Here is a 24,311-nt window from a genome sequence, read left to right on the forward strand (position 1 = left end):
CGCACACTTGGTTACACTTTATTTCATTTTTCACGCAAAATTTAATACAAATTCTTTGACTCTTCAATGGAAGCATTGTTTAAACTAACAAAAATCGCCCAGCTCAAAAAAACACGTCTACACCAGCCGCTACAAGACAGAATGTAAATAATGAATACAGCTGAAAATTTCACCATACATTAGGGACATATGTACCAACACAATAAAAAAAAATGTTGACCACCGGACTCTCCAGACGCGCGCAATTGAAAAATTCCGGGAACTTTTTGAACAGACCTCGTATAGCTACATTTCCTTAGGGGGTGCGTGTTACCCCATCTACCTCTACACATTGAAATTAGACTTTTTTGAGAGCAACACTTAGGTTCCGCATCGTACTCCCAGTGATGTCAACTCTCCTTTTCATTGTTCGCGATTCAACGATTAGTTTAAAAAAACGGCTAACCTTAATCCCGAATTGGTTTTTCCATTGACGATTCATAAGTCATTCATTTAACAAAATGTGTTTTTTTCTCGAAGACATTCTACACGAAAAACCCTTTTGTCGAATAATCATTTTCACAATAACGATCAATTTATGTATTTTGTTTATAGAAAAGTCATACAAAATAGTTGTTTTCTGACAGCTCAGTAGTTATTTTGACATCTTACAAATAACATCTTATCATAAAGAGAAATGTTCAGATCGGTTAAAACAACATACAGTCTGTTACATAAGAGAGTGGTCACGATTACTCGCGATCGGTAAAGTGGAATGGTGTGATTTTTTAACACAGAGGGCAGTAGTGTCCTTCATGCAATGCGAGAACAAACCAGCTGACTATTGTTTACAATTCGATCTCAGCATTTTTCCAAAGTAAGTACCGCGTACGCTTCGCGCTTCGAAGCTGTTTTTTGTACTCGCACCCGAAAGGCGAAGTACATGCAAAAGTCGTGGCGGAGTACATGCAAAAGTCGAAACAGTAAGTGTGAGTAAGTGGGTGAATCGTTTTCAAGAGGTGAAAAATGTCGACGACGGCAGCTTGGGTCATTTGGGACCTTTCAGGTGCGAGCACAAAATAACTGATTCGAAGCGCGAAGCGGTACTCATTTTGGAAAAATGCTGAGATCGAATTGTAAACAATAGTCAGCTGATTCGTTCTCGCATTGCATGAAGGACACCACTGCCCTCTGTGTAATCGTGACCACTCTCTTATGTAACAGACTGTATGTTTTTCCACATAAATTTCCTGATGGATAGTCACGGTAGTGAAGTAAATTTCGTTCATCAAACCACAGCAACAGATGTCCTGCCAAACAAGATAGTTCTTTGCGTACTTTCACAGCGTAACATGGTTAACGATCTCTGTCACCATTTCTCTTTCAGCTACAATATAATATTCCTGTTCAGATAGCTGTTAAAAGTCTATTTTGACCGACCCACGATGGTGGTGGTACGATTGTCATCTGCATACAGATGGATTGAAGCTGAAATTTTTGGTTCTTCAGTTCTATTTCGCTGTGTTAAGTAGTGTTCATATCTTTCTTCATGCAGTAGCACCACAATAAGTGAACTTTTTCGTGAAAACATAATCAAACTATTATAAATAGAGTTTCATTGCTAATTCGAAGGGAAGTCAAACTATCGGTTATTTAAAAAAAACAAAGCTTCAATTATATCTATGTTAAATACAATGAAATTTCAACGGGTTTCGACTGCATTTACATTTCAAAATGAGTACGAAAATTTTTCGACTCTTGATTCGTTGCTCACGACAAAATCTGAACAGATTAAAGATTAAAGGAACTCCGAGGACCTCTAGTGGTGTATTGATGAGATTTTAATGGACACCCGATCAACAGAGCATAACAGGAATCTATCAAAATTATATGTGATTTTAATATTTATATCTCATTATGTTATAAATATGATTCCAAGTCAGAAGAAAACATTCAGATTTTATTAAGATTATAGCAAGTCCAGATGATATATTAGGGGCCGACAAAAATGTTTGAACTCATTTTTTTTAATTCTCTAGTATAGTTTTACCTGAAATATGGTAAAACTATACTAGAGAATTAAAAAAAAAAGAGTTCAAACATTTTTGTCGATCATGTTTTTGACTTTCAACCCGAAAAATGCTATGCTTCAGTAAAGAGCAGTAACAAACATTTTTACCAATTTCACATACCTGAAGATGCTTTTGAAAACAATAATTTGATATTTGATTATGAACTGACAGCCTAAATTTTAAATTCGAGAACATTACTAAGTAATTCCTACTTAAATTGTGTAAAGCTTTTATTAAAATATTAATTTTAAATTGAAAATAAATATTTTTCAAGACGATTTTGCGCTTTTTCTCTTATGAACAAAGAAAGGTAAGGCACAAGCTTTAAAAATCGACTAATAAATATTGGAAATAGTGATATTGCTTCGAACCATCAGCAGGGATTCGAAATTTGCAATGTAGAGTTTAAAGCAACCGACCCACACTATGAGACTTTCCCTTTGAATCATCTGTGAGTCAATATAGGTAGATATCAAACAATCAAACCGGAATGAAAGTTCAATTTTGATGGTTTTTGAACGATACTTGCGGGGCTTCTGGCTGCGGATATCGCAAACTAATGTGACTTATAGGCAATTGGTTGATCATCAATCATAAAAACTTACTATTCGAATCGATGTTATATACACTTCTGTTTTTTCACTGACTTTCTAAATGTACGAGAATCGATTCAGCCATCTCCGAGAAAATTAAGTGCACATTTTAATCAAATTATGCCCGCCAATCGACACACATACACGTACAGACAATTCACTACTTCAATTGAACGAGCGAACTGATTCGAATTGAAAGTCGGCCCTTTTGGTACAAAGAAGAAATAACCGAAAAACTATCATTCATTAGTTAATTTCCTCAGATTCTATAAGGTAGTTTTGTTTCACTGAATTTAATCATTTCCGTTCATTTATAACTATTCTTCAGTACCAAAGAAAAGCTTGCTCATAGTTCTAAAATAGCACCTTTGTCATTCCTATGCCGGTTGGTAGGAAACGACGAAAGAGGTGGAGAGCGATAGATTATTTTTGTAGCAATATGGACTTACACTAGTTATGATATGATGCCAATATATCCTCCCAACCTCAGTTGGTTTTCATGCACCGATGCAATCGCTACATGTTGGCAACTCAAAACTTCCCGGTTCGAAACCAGTCGCTTAACTGTTCATGATTTTTTTTATCGCAAATCAAATCGCCTAAAGGTATGCAACTTGATCTAACTTCGCGAAATCTATTTTTAGATTAGCACGATAAAGCCTTTCTTCGCAAAAAAATAAGTAATAACAGCTGCAAAGTCGTACTAAATTTGTAACAAATTTAGATATAATATTGATATTTACATATCAAGGTTAGTAACAATTTTGTTATTACCTGGGTTAAATTGAGTTATAATTTTTGTTATTTTAACTATTAACGAGGCCAAGATCATTACTAATTTAGATAGAAAAAACGAAACAACCCCAGATACAATTTTGTTATCACTTGTTGATCGGGCATTCTACATATGTATATAAAGTAAATATACAACAACGTTTTGATGCTTATTGGTTACTTTTGTGATGAAAACCCCGCAGAGATAATCAAAAAGCTTTTCTGTCCGGATATTCAAATAACCACCACGATTAGAAACAGAATTATGATCTAAGTCTACAAATCGAACCATCTTGAAGTATTTGTTTTCTATGTAATTTTCACATGAATTTAAACTTATCTACCCATGACTTAAGAATCAAGTCTCCGATGTTCACGACTTTTTCGACTCAAAGCCGGTTGAGTTATTATTTCCATAATCATTATGACTGTCGCGGTATGTGGTAGATAATGCGAGAGACCGTTAATAAATTTCTTGCATTATTGCATTAACACAATTTTTTTTGCAGAAAATGTATTACATGGAAAATACTATTTAGATCATTGAAGGAGATATCACCATTTTTCCTGAAAACCGGGAGAATAGTGCGTTGGAAGAGTAACGTTGAGAGGGATTCCCATTGGCACCGTTCAATTCAACCCGGTTTATCAGTTTTCTCTCTCAGTTGGGAATCGACTGCCTGAGAAGACGAACGTTTTTTTTCTGTGTGCGTGATTAGTTGTAAAATTGATCTGTTGCTGTCTTATCTGTGGGATTTTTATTTACGCCGCCCCGAATGGATCTACCATTAGAGTGGTTAATCGCGCTGTTGGTCGGTGTTTTCGGTATCAATTATCTTCTCGTTCGGCGGAATTTGAAATACGGCCATCAATGGCCGGGACCACCAGCATTCCCGCTCATCGGTTGCTATTATCTCTATTTCAACAAGAGTCCAGAAGGTAAAATAGTGCCCATAATTGCACGTAGTCTTTGTTGATTCTTTTTTTCAAGTGCGATTTGAAGTGAGATGGTGTGATATTTTGAAGAAGTTAACAATTAGCTCAAACCACCTGTGTGCTATATAAAATTAATCCCTAGTTGTAAAGTGGTCCTTTGCAGTCTAAATAGCTTCAATACTAGTTTCGGTTTAGATTGATTGCTCAATAAATCAAGGAATGTAATGCCATTTTCTCTTGAATGATGTATTGTACTATCATTTTCTGCAACAAAACAATTCCAGAAATGGGAAGCTCATTCATTAGACTTCACATACTACGATTTGGATGAAACTTTGCACACGCTTTTAGTATGGTAAACCGTTGGCTTAGCGTGAATGGAGAGACCTATCCGATATTTGAAAAAGGCACAGTCTTCAACTCGAATAAATACTTTTGACTTGCAGTCTATTCTAATTCGTTTTTCACAAACTTAGACTCAAATGAAAGGTCTACTGAGGCCATAGGACCCTGTTAAAGTTTATCCGTATCCGGAATTAGGCATCAGAACAGATTGACACGAAATAGCACGCTTTTTTTTATTTGGAGACTTGTACGCCGCTGAAATGTATATACCATCATTTTCCTGATGGGAAAAGGAAGGATTGAAGGATAGCTAATTTAAGGAAACAGAATAATGACAACACATCACAAATAAACAATATAAAATTCGGCGCTCACAAGATAATGAACAACCTGTTATGAAGGTTTATTTTCCCCTAGTAGTTTTCTATCATGGAGCACTGAAGTGTCGCTCAACGCATTTTTATTTATAACTCGTTTTTGACGCCTCAGTCGTACTTTACAACTATTGGTGAGTTTAAAGCGCATTTTAAATTTAAGCCGAAAATACCGGTGCCTCCGCATAATAGGTGTGAAGCTGTAGGTCAACAATTTTCTGTAACCAACAGGTTCTGTAACCAAAATTGAACCTTTGGACCACGTCCGGACTGTTCGTACACCAGAAAATGTTGAACTTGCTCGATCCACTCTTATGAAGCGTCCCGCGAGTTCGGGTAAGAAACATACGATTGCTCTCCGTCGATCTTTTCATCGAATGGTCAAGGTAAGGTTAGTCGTTTCATCCGTATAAGATCGGTATCACCAGCCGGCGAATTATGGAACTCGTTTATCATTCGCAAACAATATGCTCGAAATGCTAGGCAGTGATAAGATTTCTTTAAGCAACATAATGATGAGCGATCTGGACGGTGTGATAAACAAGCAAAATTGTTGTTATTACGCCTTACATCAACAAGCACGAGACTTTGGACAATCTGAGGGACAGCATTCACCGTAAAATTACCTAAACCGGTACGTTGAAAAAAAGTGGCCCCTTCGATACACCAATGCTTTCTCATAAAGAAAAAGATGGCTGGACCGATTTTTACAAACTTAGATTCAATTGAAAGGTCTCTTGGTCCCATAGGTATCTATCTCCAGCAAACCGTATTACTTTTATTTATTCGAACAGTTCCACTGTCAAATTTAAAACTGGTATATGCTGTCGTCCTATTTTTTGTGTTTTTGAAACACGAGTGAAACGCTGCTGGGGCTGCCAGTTTTTCTTGTTATGATTTCCAGATTTAAATTTTGAAACTGACATGAATTATGCATCTATAACTGGAACACTCCTGAACATGCCCTCAATTCATATTAAGGCCTTATACTTCTATGGCCTGCTATTGAATTTCATCCGACTTCCGACTCCGGTTTCGTAGTTATGGGGTAAAATCACCCCCCTGCTATGGAAGCTGGTTCCTGAAACCGACGCATTTTGTTTTGGTGGCGTTGTTGTCAACAATATGTTAAGCTACGTTCATACCATACAATAAGAAACTACACTGATGTCAAAAGTTAATTTCTTCAAACCCAACATAAATATAACTCTAGTTTAGTATTCTCTATAAAACAAGTAATTTGAGTTCTTTTTGAATAAGAAAAAGAAATTGGGGTTTATTATAGTTTGATTATATTCCATCGAAATCGTTTCCTTATGTTGGTGCAACCGCATGAAGAAAAATGTGAACGTGTGAACACTACTTAAACACAGCATTTGACAGCGAACTAGAACCAAAGAACCAAAATTTTCGGCTTCAAGATGACAATCGTGCCAACGAGGTGGGTAAAATGATACAAATGTACTAAAAAAGTGCACTCGATTTTCTCAGAGACCGCTCATCCAATTTTCACAAGCTTTGGTTCAAATAAAAGGTATTACAAACCCCGTAAAACCCTACCAAATTTCATCCAGATACGATTTCCAGTTCCAGAATTAGAGGCCGATTAGAAGAAAGCAATTTAACTTCAAAAGTGTGTTTCAACAAACGACACTGAAAAGACGAAATCATTTGAACTAGCCATATAATTCTTCAGCTCTACCAATCCAAAGTACCGCAACCGACTTACGGTTCCAGAATCACAGAGTAAAGATTGTTTAAAATTTCACCCTAGATTGCTTTCAGGGTTTGCGAATACAAAACCAAAGAAATAGATTCCTCTCTCTGAAAACCTCAAAATTAATCTAAAACAAGTTCAATCAACCATTTTGAAATATTTGCAACATTTTCATTAACTCATTCATGAAAACTTGATAGTTTGATGATGATTTGATCATGATTAGAAAACATAAACACTTTGCTAAGATCTTCCATGGTCGGGTGAGCATTTTTTCAGACACGAACCTGTACCCGTACTCGATCGAAAATAAAAAACTTTCACCCGTATCCGACCCGAACCCCAAAAAAGTCCGAAACTCGAAAAAACCCGAAAACCGACCAAATGTCTTGACTCGAACTTAACCCGTACCCGTTGAAAATGAAAAAAACGGCACCCGTACCTGACAAACATATATTTTCTGTAACCGAACCCGCAGTAATATTTAAGAGAATGTGAGAAAGGCATCATCACACCGCACAGTGGTTTGAAACGGGAAATAAGCGTGACAAAAATATTTTCACTATTGAATATTAGTTTTTTGTAGTTGGTGTCTTCACAAAAGTTGTTTGTAATCAAATGGCGCTCCTTTTGATGAAAAAGGTTACTAGGGTGGTCCTTATTTAGACTGAAATCTGAAATCTAACTTTCTTAATTGAACTCAAAAGTGATTTTGTTATACTATAAAGTTGTAGCAAGATTTATTTTGAGCAACTTTGTTGAAAAAAGCACCTCTCTAGCTTTTCATTTGATCGAGTTACATCAATTTTCCCGAGTAAAAGTAGGGTGGCTCTTGAAAAATCACTTTTTTTGTCCAATGATCAGTTCAACTACTCTTCTGAAGACAACTCTTCCGTAGAACGTTTCATCAAAAAGTTAGAAAAAAAAACCTATTTTAATCCACCTAGTGGTGTAATGATGCCTTTCTCATATTACTCATTACATCATAAATATAATTGTGAAATTCGCAAAAACAATTGTTTATTGAATAGAAATAGTATAATTTGTTCGGATCTAATCTCACAAACTCTATAAATCCTGTTTAACCTGTGGTTCCGGAACCGAAAGTAGTATCCACAACAAATTAAGGAATTCCATATGAAACTGTAAGACTTTTCTTTTGAACCTATAAGTTTGTGAAAATCGATTTGCAGTTTTTAATCACTATTTCCAATTCTTCCGAAACCGGATCCAGATAAACGGAATAGCCGAAGTTGGTTCGTTTGCTACCAACAAATATGACCTACAAATTGGAACAGTTTTGAACGTAGTTAAACTCATACTTACTATCTCATGCTCTATTTCGATTAAACCAATTAAATGAAATCTAACAAACGAAATGAACATGCGTTTCTGTTACTTCTGCATATGTAAGTCAAGTTAAACAGCATGAATCAGCAGCATAAAACATGTAGTAGGATTATTATTATTGTTATTATTATTATTATTATTATTATTATTATTATTATTATTATTATTATTTTTATTATTATTATTATTATTATTATTATTATTATTATTATTATTATTATTATTATTATTATTATTATTATTATTATTATTATTATTATTATTATTATTATTATTATTATTATTATTATTATTATTATTATTATTATTATTATTATTATTATTATTATTATTATTATTATTATTATTATTATTATTATTATTATTATTATTATTATTATTATTATTATTATTATTATTATTATTATTATTATTATTATTATTATTATTATTATTATTATTATTATTATTATTATTATAATTATTATTATTATTGACATCACTACACAACGTGTACGAAATAGGACAAAGCACGTCTTGTTCGTTTTATGTTTTCTTCTTCTTTCGGTGTTGTACATGTTGTCACTCTATATGCCGATTTGAAAACTTTGACACTCATCGCCCAGTAACTGCGGAACCGGAAGTCGGATCCAGATGAAATTTCACAGTAGCTTTAAAGACAGTATGAACTTTAATTCAAATCAAGATTTGTGAAAATCGGTTGAAGCATCGCAGAGAAATCGAAGTAAATTTAGTTTTAGGAGTTTTTCTTCTCTACTTTCGGTGCTCTCGGAACAGGAAAAGAGGGGACCAGTAGTGCCGAATTAAGTTTTCATGTCCACAAACTAACAAGCTCTGCAAACTAGAAGAATTTATCAGACAGTTTTAAGGGGATTTGTACCTGTTTTTAACCATCGTTCGTGGAAAAATACTAATAAAATTGGTAATTTCCCACTTATGACGCTTTAGTTCCGGAACCGGAAGTCGCATCCAGATAAAATGTTCCACAAATTTTTAGGATATTATAAGACCATTCATTTGAATCTTAGTTTGCGAAAATCGGTTTAGCTGTTTCAGAGATAATTGAGTGTAAACTTTTTCTCAAATTTTCACATATTACCATATAACTCCGGAACCGGAAGTCACATTAAAATGAAATTCAATAGCAAGCTATGGGACCATAATACCTTTCATTTGAATTTTAGTTTGTGAAAATCGGTTCAGCCATCTCTGAAAAACGTGAGTGCATATTTTTTCACTTTTTTGGTACATATCATCCTATGTCTCCAGAACCGGAAGTCGGATCGGAATGAAATTCAATAGCAGGCTATGGGACTATAAGACCTTTCATTTGAATCTTTGTTTGTAAAAATCGGTTTAGCCATCTCTGAGAAAAGTGAGTGCATATTTTTGTTATATACACACACACACACACACACACGGACGGACACACACACGGACGGACACACACAGGCATTTGCTCAGTTCGTCGAGCTGGTATATGACATTCGGCCCTCCGGGCCTCGGTTAAAAATTCGATTTTCACAGTGATTGCATAGCCTTTCTATTTGAGAAAGGCAAAAGTGATTTTTCAGGAGCCACCCTATTTTTACTCGGGAAAATTGATGTAACTCGATCAAATGAAGAGCTGGAAAGGCGCTTTTTTCAACAAAGTTGCTCAAAATAAATCTTCCTACAACTTTATTGAACAACAAAATCATTTTTGAGTTCAATTAAGAAAGTTAGATTTCAGATTTCAGTCTAAATGAAGAGCACCCTAGTAACTTTTTTCATCAAAAGGAGTGCCATTTGATTACAAACAACTTTTGTGAAGACATCAACTACAAAAAACTAATATTTAATCGTGAAAATATTTTCGTCACGCTAATTTCCCGTTTCGGACCATAGTGCACCGGTAGATAGATGATGTTTTTTTATGATAGGGTAACGGTCCCCTGATCTGTCTCTACTCCACTATGCAAAAGCTTTAGCCTCACATGAAACATGAAACACGTACGTCAGAGGAAATTTTGCGAGCTCTTTACATTTGAACAAACAAACCTGTCAGAGAAAATGCAATGCAATAACAATACATCGCATTGAATCTTGTTCAGTCTGACAGCTGCCTAACAGGTTTGCTTCGATTAATTATAATTACCTCGCACGGGCGTGACTTAAAGACAATGCACCAGTTCGGATGAAATTATATGTTACGTCGTTTTCACCCGAGAAACCTGAAGCTGACGGGCGCAGTAAATCTTCAGTGCAGCAGATAAGTCTCTATTTTAATAAGATGAACTCGATTTATAATGAGAAAAGCGTTATCGCTTTAACCATAATCGCATTTGCAGTAAAACCATAGAGTGACTACGACGAGTACGTTGTATATTGATACATTTCTGAAAATTTTAAATTTTTAATTGTAGTTCACACTATAAAAAGTAGTACTTTCAGATCAATTCTCTCTCCCTCTGATTTGTATTATCACCTAGAAAAATTAGCGCCCGGGGCAAAAAATATCAAGAAAAAACCTGAAAATTTGTTGAAAATCGTTATTAGCGATATGAGAAATACAAAAGGTTTATCTTTTTCCTAGTTTCATTTTTCATACACGGATGTCTTTACCAGTAATTGAGTTTTGCGGCGAAATGTCAATTAATGTGAAACTGCGTCAATTTCCGTCATAGAAACAACAACATCGCCAGTGCAAAATGACGTTAGATCTCTCATTTTAATTATCAGATCGCTAGAGTTCATTGAGTGCAATTTTCCAACTAATCGGTTATCGGAATGGTTATTGGGTTATTCAAGTTGACCGCTTAGTTCAATAATCGATTGTGAGTTCTAAACAAATCGGTTAAATGTTATTCGATTATCTGAGTAATTCACCGATTAGTTTAGCAGTTGAAATTAGTGATGGGCAATACGGCTCATTTCAATGAGCGGCTCTGAACCGAACGCTCTTTCGTAAGAGCCGGTTCAATTGAACGGCTCATTAGCTCTTTTTCAATAAACGTCAATGTGGAAAAGCGGTTCGAGAGACTGAGTGTGAGAGCCACGGAAATGCATGAGCGGTATGGGCGATCTAAAATTGTGTTTCACAACTAGAGGTGTCCGTGTGCGAGGAAGTGGGATATTGAAATAAATTAGTTGAAATTCCATTTGGAAAAAAATCTATTTTTTTCTATTACGACAGAATTCTTTGAAAATTCACTGCTGAATAAATGTTCCTGTGTATTTTTGGCAGCTTCATTAGAAAACATCATCGTTTAACCAACAACGCAATCAAATTTGGGCGTACACAGGCACACAGAATTTCCAAGTTGAAACGCAGATTTTAAAATGGAAACTCTTCTTGAGAGCCGCGGTTCAATTTTGAAGAGCCGTGCTTCATTCGCTCTTTGCTACGAGTCGGTTCAAATGAACGGCTCGTGAGCGCTCGCCCATCACTAGTTGAAATTGCATATTGAACCAAATGCATGGTACTTGAGAGTAGTAGGCTAGTAGGGTAACAGAGGTATACAACCTATCAAACTTTATGGATTTAACCGATGTTAAGTAAGCCATGTTATATCAATATGAAGCTAATCACATTAAGGTCTGAGGACAGAAGGACGCGTGTTGACCACGTGGCTCGCTCAATTCCCTTTGCGCATCGTATTTCTCTTGTACTCTCTCGTATATGAGCAAACTGTACCGGGTTGCCAGCATACATTTTATTATTTTGATGAGAAGTTTTATCACATAAACATTACATGGATTCCAAAAAACAATGAAAAAATATTCAACTTTCACAAAGATTGAATGAATGTGTTTATATACAATGAAACGTCTGTGTGTTTGACAGCCTTGTCGAGCCAATTTTATTTCTCTCTCCTTTTTCAGAATGCTATCAGGAAACCAAAGCGAAAAAATGGCGGATGCATTGAAACTGACTTTGTTTCACAGAAAAATACAAGACTTTTTTTTATTGCGATAACATATATGTATGTACTAATCGCATCTAAACTAAATTATCTAGACTTTGTCACGGTAGATTTATGATACAAGCCTTCAAAGCCGAGATATTCGATGAACAAGTAGATGCATTTCCGAGCGTTCCAATTTTCAGCAGTTCTTCAGTCAGAAAAAAATACAACACGACCGCTAAACCTAATGAATCATTCTGAAAATTTCACAGAATATTCTCAACTAAATTTCGAAGACATTATCAGGTGGGTTTTTATATATTCTGCGCCGTTTCCAAGAAAATTTTATTTGAAACGGGAAAATAGCAAAAAACCTACCACTTTACGGTACTGTCATCAGCCATTATAACATTTGATAGACATTTTTATGACATTTTTTTCATACATGGCGGTCAGTTGATACCTACGGATGACGAAAAGTTAAGAGGAGGTTGAATTTTCGCTAGCATTTTAACGATTATGAAAATAAAAGCTAAACAATCTTGTTTAATTAAAAATTACGCCATGTCCAAAATACCTTCCATATTTTAAGAAAAAATGCGTTTTCGCCTCAAGTCTTTTGATATTGTGTAACAGCTCCAGTGGTCATCTCATGTACGAAAACCACTAGTTAGAGTGTGATCTGCTGTCTCTCTTCGATAGATTGGCCTTAAGGGTAAGATGAAAATAGCTGCCTTCGAGTTTTCGCGTCGTTGTATCAGCAGTATTGAACAATTATTCGAACCAATATTAGAGCCGAAGCAAAGAATAATAATCGGTAAAATAATATCGATACTATACCAATGAGATGAGTTTTGGTATAGTCAGGGTTTGCTCTAAAATTTGCATCACAGATGGTGAAAAAATTCATTCATTTTTAAACACAGATTTATATATGGCAGCTCTGGGTACAATACAATAGCACTACTTTTATGAAAACTTCCAAGGTAATTTTTTACCGAGTTTTCAACAGCTGAACGTTCGGTAATTGAATTGATCACCGATCGTACCTCAATCCATTCGATGAACTCTTCAGGATTTTTTTCGTTTGGTTAATAAAAAGACACTTACTGAAAATTTTAATAACTGTTTGACAGTTAGTTTAACGACAATCCGTTTTCAAAGAAGTTCGGGTATTGTAAGATAATTTTACCATACACACTAAGAAAATTTCGCAGAATTCGGTAATTTTTTACCGAATTTTTAACAGCTGAACGTTCGGTAATTGCTGAACTGTCAAACAACTATCGTAAACTGTAAACTAAATGGATCTAACTGATTGTTCGGTAATGAAGAAAATTCCAACCTTTTGTTGCTATGGTTTTATTCCACGATCATGCACAATACGTTGAGTTCACCAGAAATTACCCTCGAACGATTTGTGTAGGCAGCAAGTGGAAAAGTGATTTATTATTTTCTGCCTATAAGTAAACAAAATGCTCTTAGTGGTTCTAATGTTTTAAAAACTTTAGCACCTGTACCTCAATCTATTCGATGAACTCTTCAAGATTTTTGTCGTGAATACGACTTACTTTACTATGGGGCGCCTTTTCCAAATTTACCCTCTGAGAGAGTGATAAGTTTTTGATCGTGAATGTCTCTTGTTTTATCTAACGAATCAACATAATTTTTGCTACATGCAATCGGAAATATGATCACAATTTCATGATAAAATTTTCAGTTGTTTGACATAATCTCAAATAATTCAAAACTAAACTTTTCTGAAATGTTTGGTATAAACGAGTATCAAAGAGGATAATTCATAATGCGCGTTTGCTTTTCTCGTATTTTTAAAGCTCATAGCTCAGAGATCTGTAGAAGGATTTATATAATCTAACTACCAAAAGAATCGAAATTTTTCAACTTCAACGTGTATAGCAAAAGCATTGAAGTATTTCAATAGTACACTATTGAAAAACCTGTCTCATTTGACCCACGTCAACACCAGCCTATCAGAATGCGGTCTGAGGAAGAGAACAAAATATCTGCTGCTGTACAACAAATCGTTCGAGAAAAATGTTCCGAACAGTGCTTAATATCGTAGTGAGTTCCACAATTTGGTCCTTCTGAAAGGCAGGAATGAACCCATCACAGCATCCTGATCCTTTCTTTCAATGAAATGCAAATCCAAAATGAAATAATCGACAATAAAATTATACATTATAGTGCTATTTTTATAGACGTTAGGACCGCCCATTAGTGAAAAAACTACAAACGAAATCACGTAAAAAGATACCTCTTAACAAAAATTGGATCAGTGTGGATGATATCGCCACTGTGAGCAGATGTACTGTGTGTCGTTTGCAAAACTAGTTTCGCTTCCGACAAGAGCGATTACGTCACAGCTGCCAGTTGTTTGCATTGGCGAAAAAACAACGAAAAGAGGACAACGGTGGAGAGCATCACACAAAATCAGCCGTTCTAATGGCTCTAAAAGTTTTCTAAAGAACATTTAGGATTTCTTGCTCGTAAATCGTAAGAAAATATCCTCAGTTTAGTATAAATCTAGAACAGTTTGATTAGACTTGTGCACTTTTCGCTTTGTGAAATTCTCACAGTAATCGAGATCAAGTGAAGCCTTCTTTGTTTTTGCGAAAAATGTGAAAAGGGGGAATGCTTGCATAATTCATACAATTGATGAACTAACTGATATTCGGAAATGTTAAGAAACATGTCAGTTGTTTTCGTATTCAAGATATCCAGTTATGTCTCTGGCATTACCCAACCGCCTTTTTTCGTTTGGTTAATAAAAAGACACTTACTGAAAATTTTTTATAACTGTTCGACAGTTACTTTCACGACAATCAGTTTTCACAAAAGTTCGGTTATTGGATGATAATTTTACCATACGGACGGTAAGGTTTTTACCGTACTCGGCGAACATTTAGATTTACCGTATGAATTGTATATCTATTTACAAAATTCTGTAATGAAAATTTACGTAAAACTGATCGTCCGGTAAAAAATTGCATAATTATTGTAAAATAAAACTCATGTGCCGAAATATCGGTTATTTCCATAGATTACCGAAATTTCTCGTCAAAAATATTACCGAACAAAGGAATTAATTCTTAGTGTGTACGATTCTCTAGTAATTTTGGATAAAGTACGTGAAACCCATAGGCAGCGAACTTCACCTGACCACGGCGAAGCACTACCTTAAAACAGAATCTTGGGTGCTACAAAAATAACAGAGGTGGAGATGACGTTGTTAATAAGTTTTAAAAAAAATTGCAAGAGGAAATTGGATTTCCATTGTATTTTAGCAGATAAGCAATCAGAGATGCCAGGTAAAAAATTCATATATCTTCAGACAGTGTTGCAAAAGTCTGTATATTCGAAACTTAGCAAGTATGTTTTTCTGGCAGCAATTTCTCTATAAAGTATGACACGCTAAACTGACTTGACGAGCGAAAACAACAAAAAAAAATCGCGACAATTTCAAAACTCTGTAAATTTTGACGAAAGTCTGCGAAAAAATCGATTTTTAAAAGTCTACACAACAAAAAATGTCTGCAGCACTATGCCCGAAATCTGTAGATCTGGCATCTCTGCTTGCAATCATCATCCTCGCACGACGCACACGTACGCCTCTAGCTGTAACACACCACTAGGGGTAGGGATGTCGTAGTGTCGATCGATTAATCGAGTAATCGATTATTAACCTCAATAATCGAGTAATTTTTAATTGATTAGTTTGAAACTAGTATTCGATTATTAAGGTAGCGCTTCGCCGTGGTCAGGTCAAAGCAAGACAACTCACTGCTTCCTCTTGCTTTGTCGCCGAAATTTCACCCTAAATTGCAAATTTCTAAAATACTAACCCGATTCACGAAAAATCAAAAACATACGATTGTAGGTAAATGATTTTACTTTGCATTTGGCGAAAAATATCAGTTAGAAAGCTTTTTTTTACGCGAGATTTCGTGCGAGTTTTGTTAAAATGTGGTTTTCTTTTTTCCTTTTCTCGCTATAAACAACTCGCATATGTAGGGATGTGCTACGTTTTCAACAAAGCGTCAAAGCTAGTAGCGATGAAAATCATTACTGATTTCTGGTTCTACTGAAACATGAATAGAAATTATTTTACAAAGTAGTAACACTTACTTACATTTTCTACTCATCTATATTCAACGTTTACGCAGAGAGAACGGACAACGAAAACAAAAGAAATGTTGTTAGCGTCTACCGCATGTAGCATTTTGCACACCCCAATGCATGCGTTGACATTGTTTGCGTGCGAAAGAATAAGGAAAAACTCATTTATTTTCATAACTCGCACGAAATCTTTCGATAAATATGTTTATCAGGCACAATTTATATACGAATCGATAGAAAAATTATTTATCTAGAATCGTATGTTCTTGGAATTTCCGTTTTCTTCCCCGTTTTCTCACAATTTTGGGTAAAGTGCGTGAAAGCCCGGGATAGGCAGCGAACTCCCGTGACCACGGCGAAGCGCTACCTTAAACTAATCAAATAATTTGAAAAAATCAATAACATAATCGAGTAAAATTTAATCGAATAGTTCTAAAAAAAATAATCGATTATTGAATAATCGAGTAATTCGAAAAATCCGCCATCCCTAAACACAACGTTTGATCGCCCATACTACTGTACCGTGGCCTGTTTAACGGAATCGGGTTCGTAAATTTCTGGCGAACCCAACTATACAAAAACTAATTAATTAACAAGAAATCCTGCAACTTGCCTATTATTGCCATTTAATTGAGAGTCTATAGATCTGACTTCGATTTGCGCTAGCGATGGAAAAAAATAATGAAGTTCCACGCGAGAGTGAAAGCCGCGCAAAATTTTAACCGCTTGAGTTGATCGAACCCAGTGAAATTTTCCGGTGGATGTTGTCGACCCGCATCGGCCCGATCATCGGGCCGATTATCGGACCGATTGAGCACGATATAGGGCCGATTGTAGCGCTTCGATCGGCCCGTCATCGGACAATTTCGCACCATTTCCATCAACCGCGTCAACCTGAAAAAGCTTTTCGCTTTCTTTATGTATCGCTAGAGCAAAAGAGCGAAAGGGTTTTCGAGCCGACGTCGTCCCAACAGGGTTGCCACATACTCAATATTTTACAGATTTTTGAGATAAAATCAAGACCAAGATTCTGTATATACAGATTGCAAATTTTGACTAGAAATAAAGATTTTTACCGAGTTTTGATAGCGTGAATTGAAAATTGAAAAATGATCGAGTTAAAATATATTAAATAATGGTACTACTTTTTCTCGAAATAAAACCATTATTCTGATTTTGTGTTAATTCTGAAAATGAGTACAAAACTTAAATAAAAGAGACTATCAAGGACAGTAAAAGAGATGGCATATATTTTAATGGAAAATCTGTACTGCTCTGCATAAAAATCTGTATTCACAAGTAAAATGGAATTTCAACAATAAAATGATGTTAAAAGACGGTATTCCAACAGATTATGATTATATAATAGTAGATTCATTGAGCATTTATTCTTCATATCTTCGTAGTTCATTGCCAACGCAGAATAAACAACGAAGGATTTTCATAAAATTGATTATCAACAACAATTAAATTGGAATTCCATATATGAATTTTAAAATGTTGACTTAATAAGTTGACATAAGCTAAGCTACACTCCAAAAAAATTTGAATTTTACAGGCAACTTAATCCCTCATACGATGTAATTCATAAAGACCTAATTTGTAAAATGACGGACAATTTTTTTTTGAAATGACTTCCCGTAAAAAAAAGGCGGGTGGGTAATGTCAGAGACATAACTGGATGTCGTGAAAACGAAAAAAACTAGCACGCTCCCATCACTTTTCCGAATATCAGTTAGTTGATTGATTGTATGAATTGTGCAAGCTTTCCCCTTTTTCTCTAATAGAGTTTGAAGCGATGTACCTACATTAAAGTACAGATTAGTTACATTAAACAGCTACTATTCTACAACTATATATTCCAAACTTGAAACAATTCCTTTTTAATTTGCCAAAATAAGAGGGTAGGTACGACAAATTTGTAGTTTATTTTTATTGAAGCTATGAAGTTCGAAGATATCTGATTCTTCTCGAAATTTCAGTACGAGACAATTACAATGGCCTGGTCTGAAATGTATCGACGATCTTCGGTATGCAAAAGTCATTTCAATAACAATAATGATAGTAATAATAATAATAATAATAATAATAATAATAATAATAATAATACAGATTAATATATATATATATATATATATATATATATATATATATATATATATATATATATATATATATATATATATATATATATATATATATATATATATATATATATATATATATATACATATATATATATTTAAATGCAGATTAGCCTGTATATATGGCAACCCTGTTTCGCATGGCATATTTTCACACGAACCCATACTACACTCAAATAAAAATTCACGTTCGATTCACTTGAAAAATCAGGTAAACTGGTTTCAGATGTCAAATTGAATGTTTTACGTGACGAAATTGAATGTTACACGAACATCCCCTTAAATGAATAGAGTCATCATATAAGGTTTACGTGAATTGAACAACCGTCAAACAATCTACGTGAATTTCCAGTGTGAAAAACTCGATTTTGAAAATGGCGAGCAGTGGCCCTCAAAGTGGGAGTAGTGTAAATATTTGCGAGAAATGTTATTTAATTACAATTTTTTACAACATCGACCGGACCATTCCAGTATTAAAGTTTCCATGTGTTCGACTGGACCGAGTGCCTGCGTGTGTCCGGAAGTGTGTCCGCTCCTGTCGAATGCTTCAAACAGGCCGTTGGTCCACCGAAAAACGAGTTCAGAATCGGTATGAAGCTAGAGACACTGGACCCATGTAATGCGAACTCAACCTGCATCAGTAGTGTTGTGGGAGTTCTCGGATCTCGTCTTCTGTTTCTGTTGGATGGCAGTGACAACAAAACGATTTCTGGAGGCTTGTCGATTCGAGATCCCACGACGTTATTAGTTGCTTTTTGTTTTCAGCCGTTAAAATTCTATGCTAATTGTCGTAAATTTAATCATTTATCTCCTACACTAATTTCCTGAAATAAATGTTTAATTTTTCATGGCATTTTTCATTTTCTATAGATTTATATAAAAATCTGAAATCTCCCTTTTGACTTCAACCAGTATATAAAATAGTAATTCTCGGGTATCTAAATTTCATATGAACTGATAGGTAAATGTAATATGAGCAGTACATTATATTTTACCTATGAAACGTAGGTTTTACTTGATTATGCATTAAACAGTTTTTAAATGCCAGTCCATTAAAACCTACGTGAAAAGTAGGGTGGAAAATATTCACATAACTTTTCACGTAACTATAAAATTATTATTATTTTGAGTGTAGTATAAAGATGTGTTCAACATCATCACTTTCGCTTTCGCATAGCCGTTCGTAATTGAATGTGTTAGTGACGGTACAAATCTGCCTTTCTACCGGTTTTCGGTGCCATCGTGCTGACGGTGTCTCGTACGTTCAGAGTAGCTGCTTTAACTTAAATGATGCTATTTCTCACATCACATTTCATTTTATACCTGCTGCTGGCAGCGGTGTACGGACAGCCCCTTTTCCTGTTCGCAGAACGGGAAACAGTGAGACGACAGGTCCTCGATGTTGCTCTCCCCGAGTAAAGTCTAACATCAAAATTAGAACAAATTGATATTTGATTATGATAGCAACATCAGATTGAAATCCTAATATGATATCGACTCATCAAATTTTTAAATAATATCACATTGTGTTATCATTTTGCTGTTTAAAGGCAAAAGTTTTGTGAAACTTAAAAAATGAAAATAATAATATCAACAACTTAGTGAATCCATTGTAATGGAGCAAATTTCAAGTGGCAACACAAAAATACAAAGTTAAGTTTCAATGGAATAATTATTCCTTCAATCCTATGTTGCCTTTTACAAAAATGCTTTGACATCCTGCCGAGATTCTGCAGTTGACCGCAACCAACTTTTTCAACTTTTTCGCAAATAATGCTCTTTCTTTTTAACCACGAGAATATTGGTGTCAAATCACACTTCTGGCAGGCATTAAATAAATTGGCGATCATCGGTACCACGTTTGTCTGAAGCAGGTCAATCTGAATAGTGGCTTTGGCATTCCAATCTCGCTGATCGTCTGCCGTAGAAGTAGCTTATTTCTGAATTTGATATGAGAAATATATTTGACGTCATCGATTTCCTTCTAGATACGTTAAGTATCCGATCCTGTAACAGTTTTTGCGTTCAGTTTTAAAAAAATGTTTCGATATTTTTAATCATATGACGTCGCGAAGTTCATTCCAAAGTTTTTAGACTCTTATTCTCAGTGCTTCAAGAAATCGGGGACCTAGATGGCGAAAATAATCTTATCGCCAAATCCGTTCTGAAAATGTCCATAACTTTATATCTAACAGTATGGAAAATTCATTGTTTACGAAGTTCGAACATCGAATATTGAATGTCTCAGATTTCTGAACCTAGAGCTAATTCTTAATAATACTTTAGTGGCTTAGATGAGCCACCAAGAAAATATATGTTTAATTTGTATATTCCTAAGTAGTCCACAAACTGTGTCGAAGAACCTCTTCAAAACAATTATTATTCCTAGTTATAAATGTTTAGAACTTCATATTCTCACTAACGCTAGATGCTAGGAGAAGTATTTTATTAATCATCTAATAGATCTTGAAACTTCAATACACTTTTCTAAAGAACCCGACTAACTAAATCTTTATAATTTTGAGTCACAGGACTAATTCTGCATCAAATGATAGTAAATTATAAGTCTACACAAGAACTGAAGAGATTCTGGTTCTATCTGTGGTCAGAAGCGAGATAATCGTTCATTGTCCCAATTAGCCGAAAAAATAAATACCTTAATGCCGGATTCCTAATTCACGTTCCCTATGTTGTAAAAGACTTCACTGTAAAAGGTTCGGTCTTCAGAGCCTCTGAATTCGTATTTCAAAGTGATTACATGTGCGAGTTATATGCGATCAAGTAGATAACTCAATTTGATGTTGTAATGTTTGAATGCTACAGCTTTGGATATGAGAAGGACAAAGAGAACATTTTTATACTGTGCTCAAATAGCCACACTGCTATTCACGGTTGATGCTGGATGGAAGCGACGCAACGAGTGTGCATTGACAGAAACTATCTGCATACAACTTTGTGAAACAACACTGCTTGTCATATAACCGAACATTTTCCATCTCCTGATACCTAGCGCTTACAGTCCATAGCAATCGCCAAAAGCTCACATTCCAAAACACCTAAGTTCGAAACCGGATTCTCTCCGCGGTAGTGTGAAGATTGCATGAAATCTTTTTTTCTTGCTTCCGACTAATATGGAGATTGCATAAAATCTTTTTTCTTGCTTGCGAGTAATATCGCCTAAATGTATACTATCCCGGACCTTTTTTGGCTGTTCTATTTTTAGATTATGCTCGTGACGTGTCATTTCGAGAAAGTCTACATCATATTAAGTTTTCAATGTGCTTTCACTGAGAGCAAAACTAGTTTCCAGTTTGATGTCACACAGCATTTTTTTTGCTTTCAATTTTGATTTTTTAACCGTTAAAACGACCAAAACGATAGCAAATTAAGTAATCGATATATACGAACAGCACAACATCAAATTGAGTTTTCTTTTTAATCTCACACTCTACTCGGGGTACTATTGAAAAACTTCAATGTTGTTGCAATACACGTTCAAGTTAAAAATTTTCGATTCTATTGGTAGTTATATTATATAATCCTTCCACAGATCACTGAGCTATGAGCTTTCAAAATACGAGAAAGGCAAACGTGCCTTATGAATTATCCTCTTTGATACTCGTTTATACCAAACATTTCAGAAAAAATTAATTTTGAACTATTTGAGATTATGTCACACAACTGAAAATTTTATCATAAATTTGCGATCATATTTCCGATGGCATGTAGCAAGAATTATGTTGATTCATTATATACTACAGGAGATATTCACGATCAAAAACTTATCACTCTCTCAGAGGGTAAATTTGGAAAAGGCGCCTCATAGTAAAATAAGTCGTATTCACGACGAAACAGTGAAGAATCAGGTAGTTCAAACGCCAAAAATCACCGTTGTTTATGGCTTTTTCACTATCAACACTCAAACTATTCTTTTTTTTTCTGTCATAGATGTGCTCGCCTTTGTACACGGGCTGAAGGCCAAGTACGGGAAGTTGTTCTGTGTTTGGATTGGCACTCGTTTGGCTCTGTTCTGCACTAACACCCGAGACTCGGAAACGGTTCTCAGCAGCCCGAAGTTGATTCGCAAAAGTGAATTGTACAAATTTCTGGTTCCATGGTTGGGAAATGGATTGTTGTTAAGCACTGACCAAAAGTGGTTCAACAAACGGAAGATCATTACGCCGGCGTTTCATTTCAAAATTCTGGAACAGTTCATCGAAGTGTTCAATCGTCAGAGTAGTATCCTGGTGCGAAAATTGAGACCGGAAGCTAATGGGCAGCTGGTGAACATTTATCCGTACGTTACTCTAGCGGCTTTGGATATAATTTGTGGTAAGTCTAGACGCACCTACGGTTGTTCACGGGGTTAAACCTAATGTGATGAAACCTTTTCAGAAACTGCCATGGGAACTGCGATCAATGCACAAACGGATGCTGAATCTAAATACGTCAAAGCCGTCACCGAGTTAAGTTATCTGCTGGCGGGTCGTTTCGTAAAAGTGTGGCAAAGATCGGATTTCCTATTCAATCTATCACCAGACAAGAGACGACAAGACAAAGTGATCAAGGTTCTGCACAATTTTACAGCAAATATTATACGATCCCGTAGACAAGAGCTAATTGCCCATGGAGAAGCAGGAATAATTGGTGATGACAGCATTGGAAGTAAGAAAAAGATGGCATTCCTGGACGTTCTGCTACAGGCCACCGTCGATGGTCGCCCACTGACCGATAAAGAAATTCAGGAAGAAGTGGATACGTTTACGTTTGAAGGTCACGACACGACAACCATTGCGATATCGTTCACTCTTTTGTTACTTGCACGGCACCAGGATGTTCAAGATAAGGTATATAAGGAAATTACCGAAATAATGGGAACAGACCTTGATGCTTCGGCCACCTATCGGAACCTGCAGGATATGAAATATTTGGAAATGGTCATCAAAGAGTCACTTCGTCTGTATCCGCCAGTCCCAATAATTGGAAGAAAGTTTACTGATAAGACCGAAATAAGTAATGGGTTGATTAAACCATGAGCGATACAGACTTTAATCCATGTTCTACATTTACGTTTTCAGATGGAAAAACTGTGCCGGAAAATTCTAACTTCAATCTCGGTATTATCCTTATGCATCGTGATCCAACGTTGTTCGAAAGCCCGGAAAAGTTTGATCCAGAACGATTCAACCCGGAAAGGACAATGGAACAAACTTCGCCCTATGCGTACATTCCTTTCAGTGCAGGACCAAGAAATTGTATTGGTTGGTTGAATGTTTCAGGATACGATCAGCGGTAGATACTGTTATCTTTTATTTTACCATAACAGGTCAGAAGTTTGCAATGTTGGAGCTTAAGAGTACTCTTTCGAAGGTGATTCGACATTATCGGCTCACCGTGGCCGGCCCTGAACCCAAACTGGTTGTTCAGCTTACGTTGAAGCCCAAGGATGGTTTGGAGATTGGATTTGTTCCACGTGTCTAGGATTAACTTCCGGCTGTGTAAAAAATTGAACATTAGAGATTTATTTTTCAAGAACAACAGTGTGATATCTAAAAGAAGCTACGTTATTTAAGTTGATAACTTAAAAAGAACACGAAACGACTGATAAGTGCAATTACAATCCAAATTGATAGTACTACTTAATAATTTTATTTACGTTGCAGTTTATCTTATTACTCAACATAATCACAGAATAAAATCGCTTCAAAAATATGCAAATTCAACAATTTACAGTGTATAATACTTCGTTTTGGATGACTTACTTTGAAGTGATGGTGGGTAATTTTTTTTATTGAATGCTATTCCACTTTATCTGTGCCATTCTGTCAGTTTTGAAGTGTCCTGAACCTTACGAGATTTTCATGAAATTGAATCACAGCACACTCTTTCGGAGACAATTATCAATGTCCATTCATTCTCAGTTTCCAGTGATTTTGTTTTCACAGATGCAGATGCCTAACCAAATCATAAGTTTGTAAACGAAGTAATCCGGTTTTTAATAGA

General features: G+C 35.4%; 1 protein-coding gene across 2 annotated transcripts in view; it reads left to right on the top strand.

The window, feature by feature from the left end:
- Positions 1–24,028, top strand: part of LOC131428276 (cytochrome P450 4d2-like) — a 50,831-nt gene extending 26,803 nt beyond the window's left edge. The window contains exons 1-5 of one of the 2 annotated variants that reach the window (XM_058592090.1): positions 4,076–4,357; positions 22,257–22,640; positions 22,704–23,321; positions 23,387–23,569; positions 23,635–24,028. In XM_058592090.1, coding sequence (XP_058448073.1) covers positions 4,195–4,357; positions 22,257–22,640; positions 22,704–23,321; positions 23,387–23,569; positions 23,635–23,789 — 1,503 coding nt within the window. In that variant the 5' untranslated portion in view covers positions 4,076–4,194 and the 3' untranslated portion in view covers positions 23,790–24,028. Of the gene's footprint in view, positions 1–4,075; positions 4,358–22,256; positions 22,641–22,703; positions 23,322–23,386; positions 23,570–23,634 lie in introns of those variants that run through there. The other variant, XM_058592091.1, reaches the window with a different exon arrangement.
- The last annotated feature ends 283 nt before the right edge of the window (positions 24,029–24,311 follow it).

Source organism: Malaya genurostris, chromosome 2, assembly GCF_030247185.1.
Source record: "Malaya genurostris strain Urasoe2022 chromosome 2, Malgen_1.1, whole genome shotgun sequence".
NCBI lineage: Eukaryota > Metazoa > Arthropoda > Insecta > Diptera > Culicidae > Malaya > Malaya genurostris.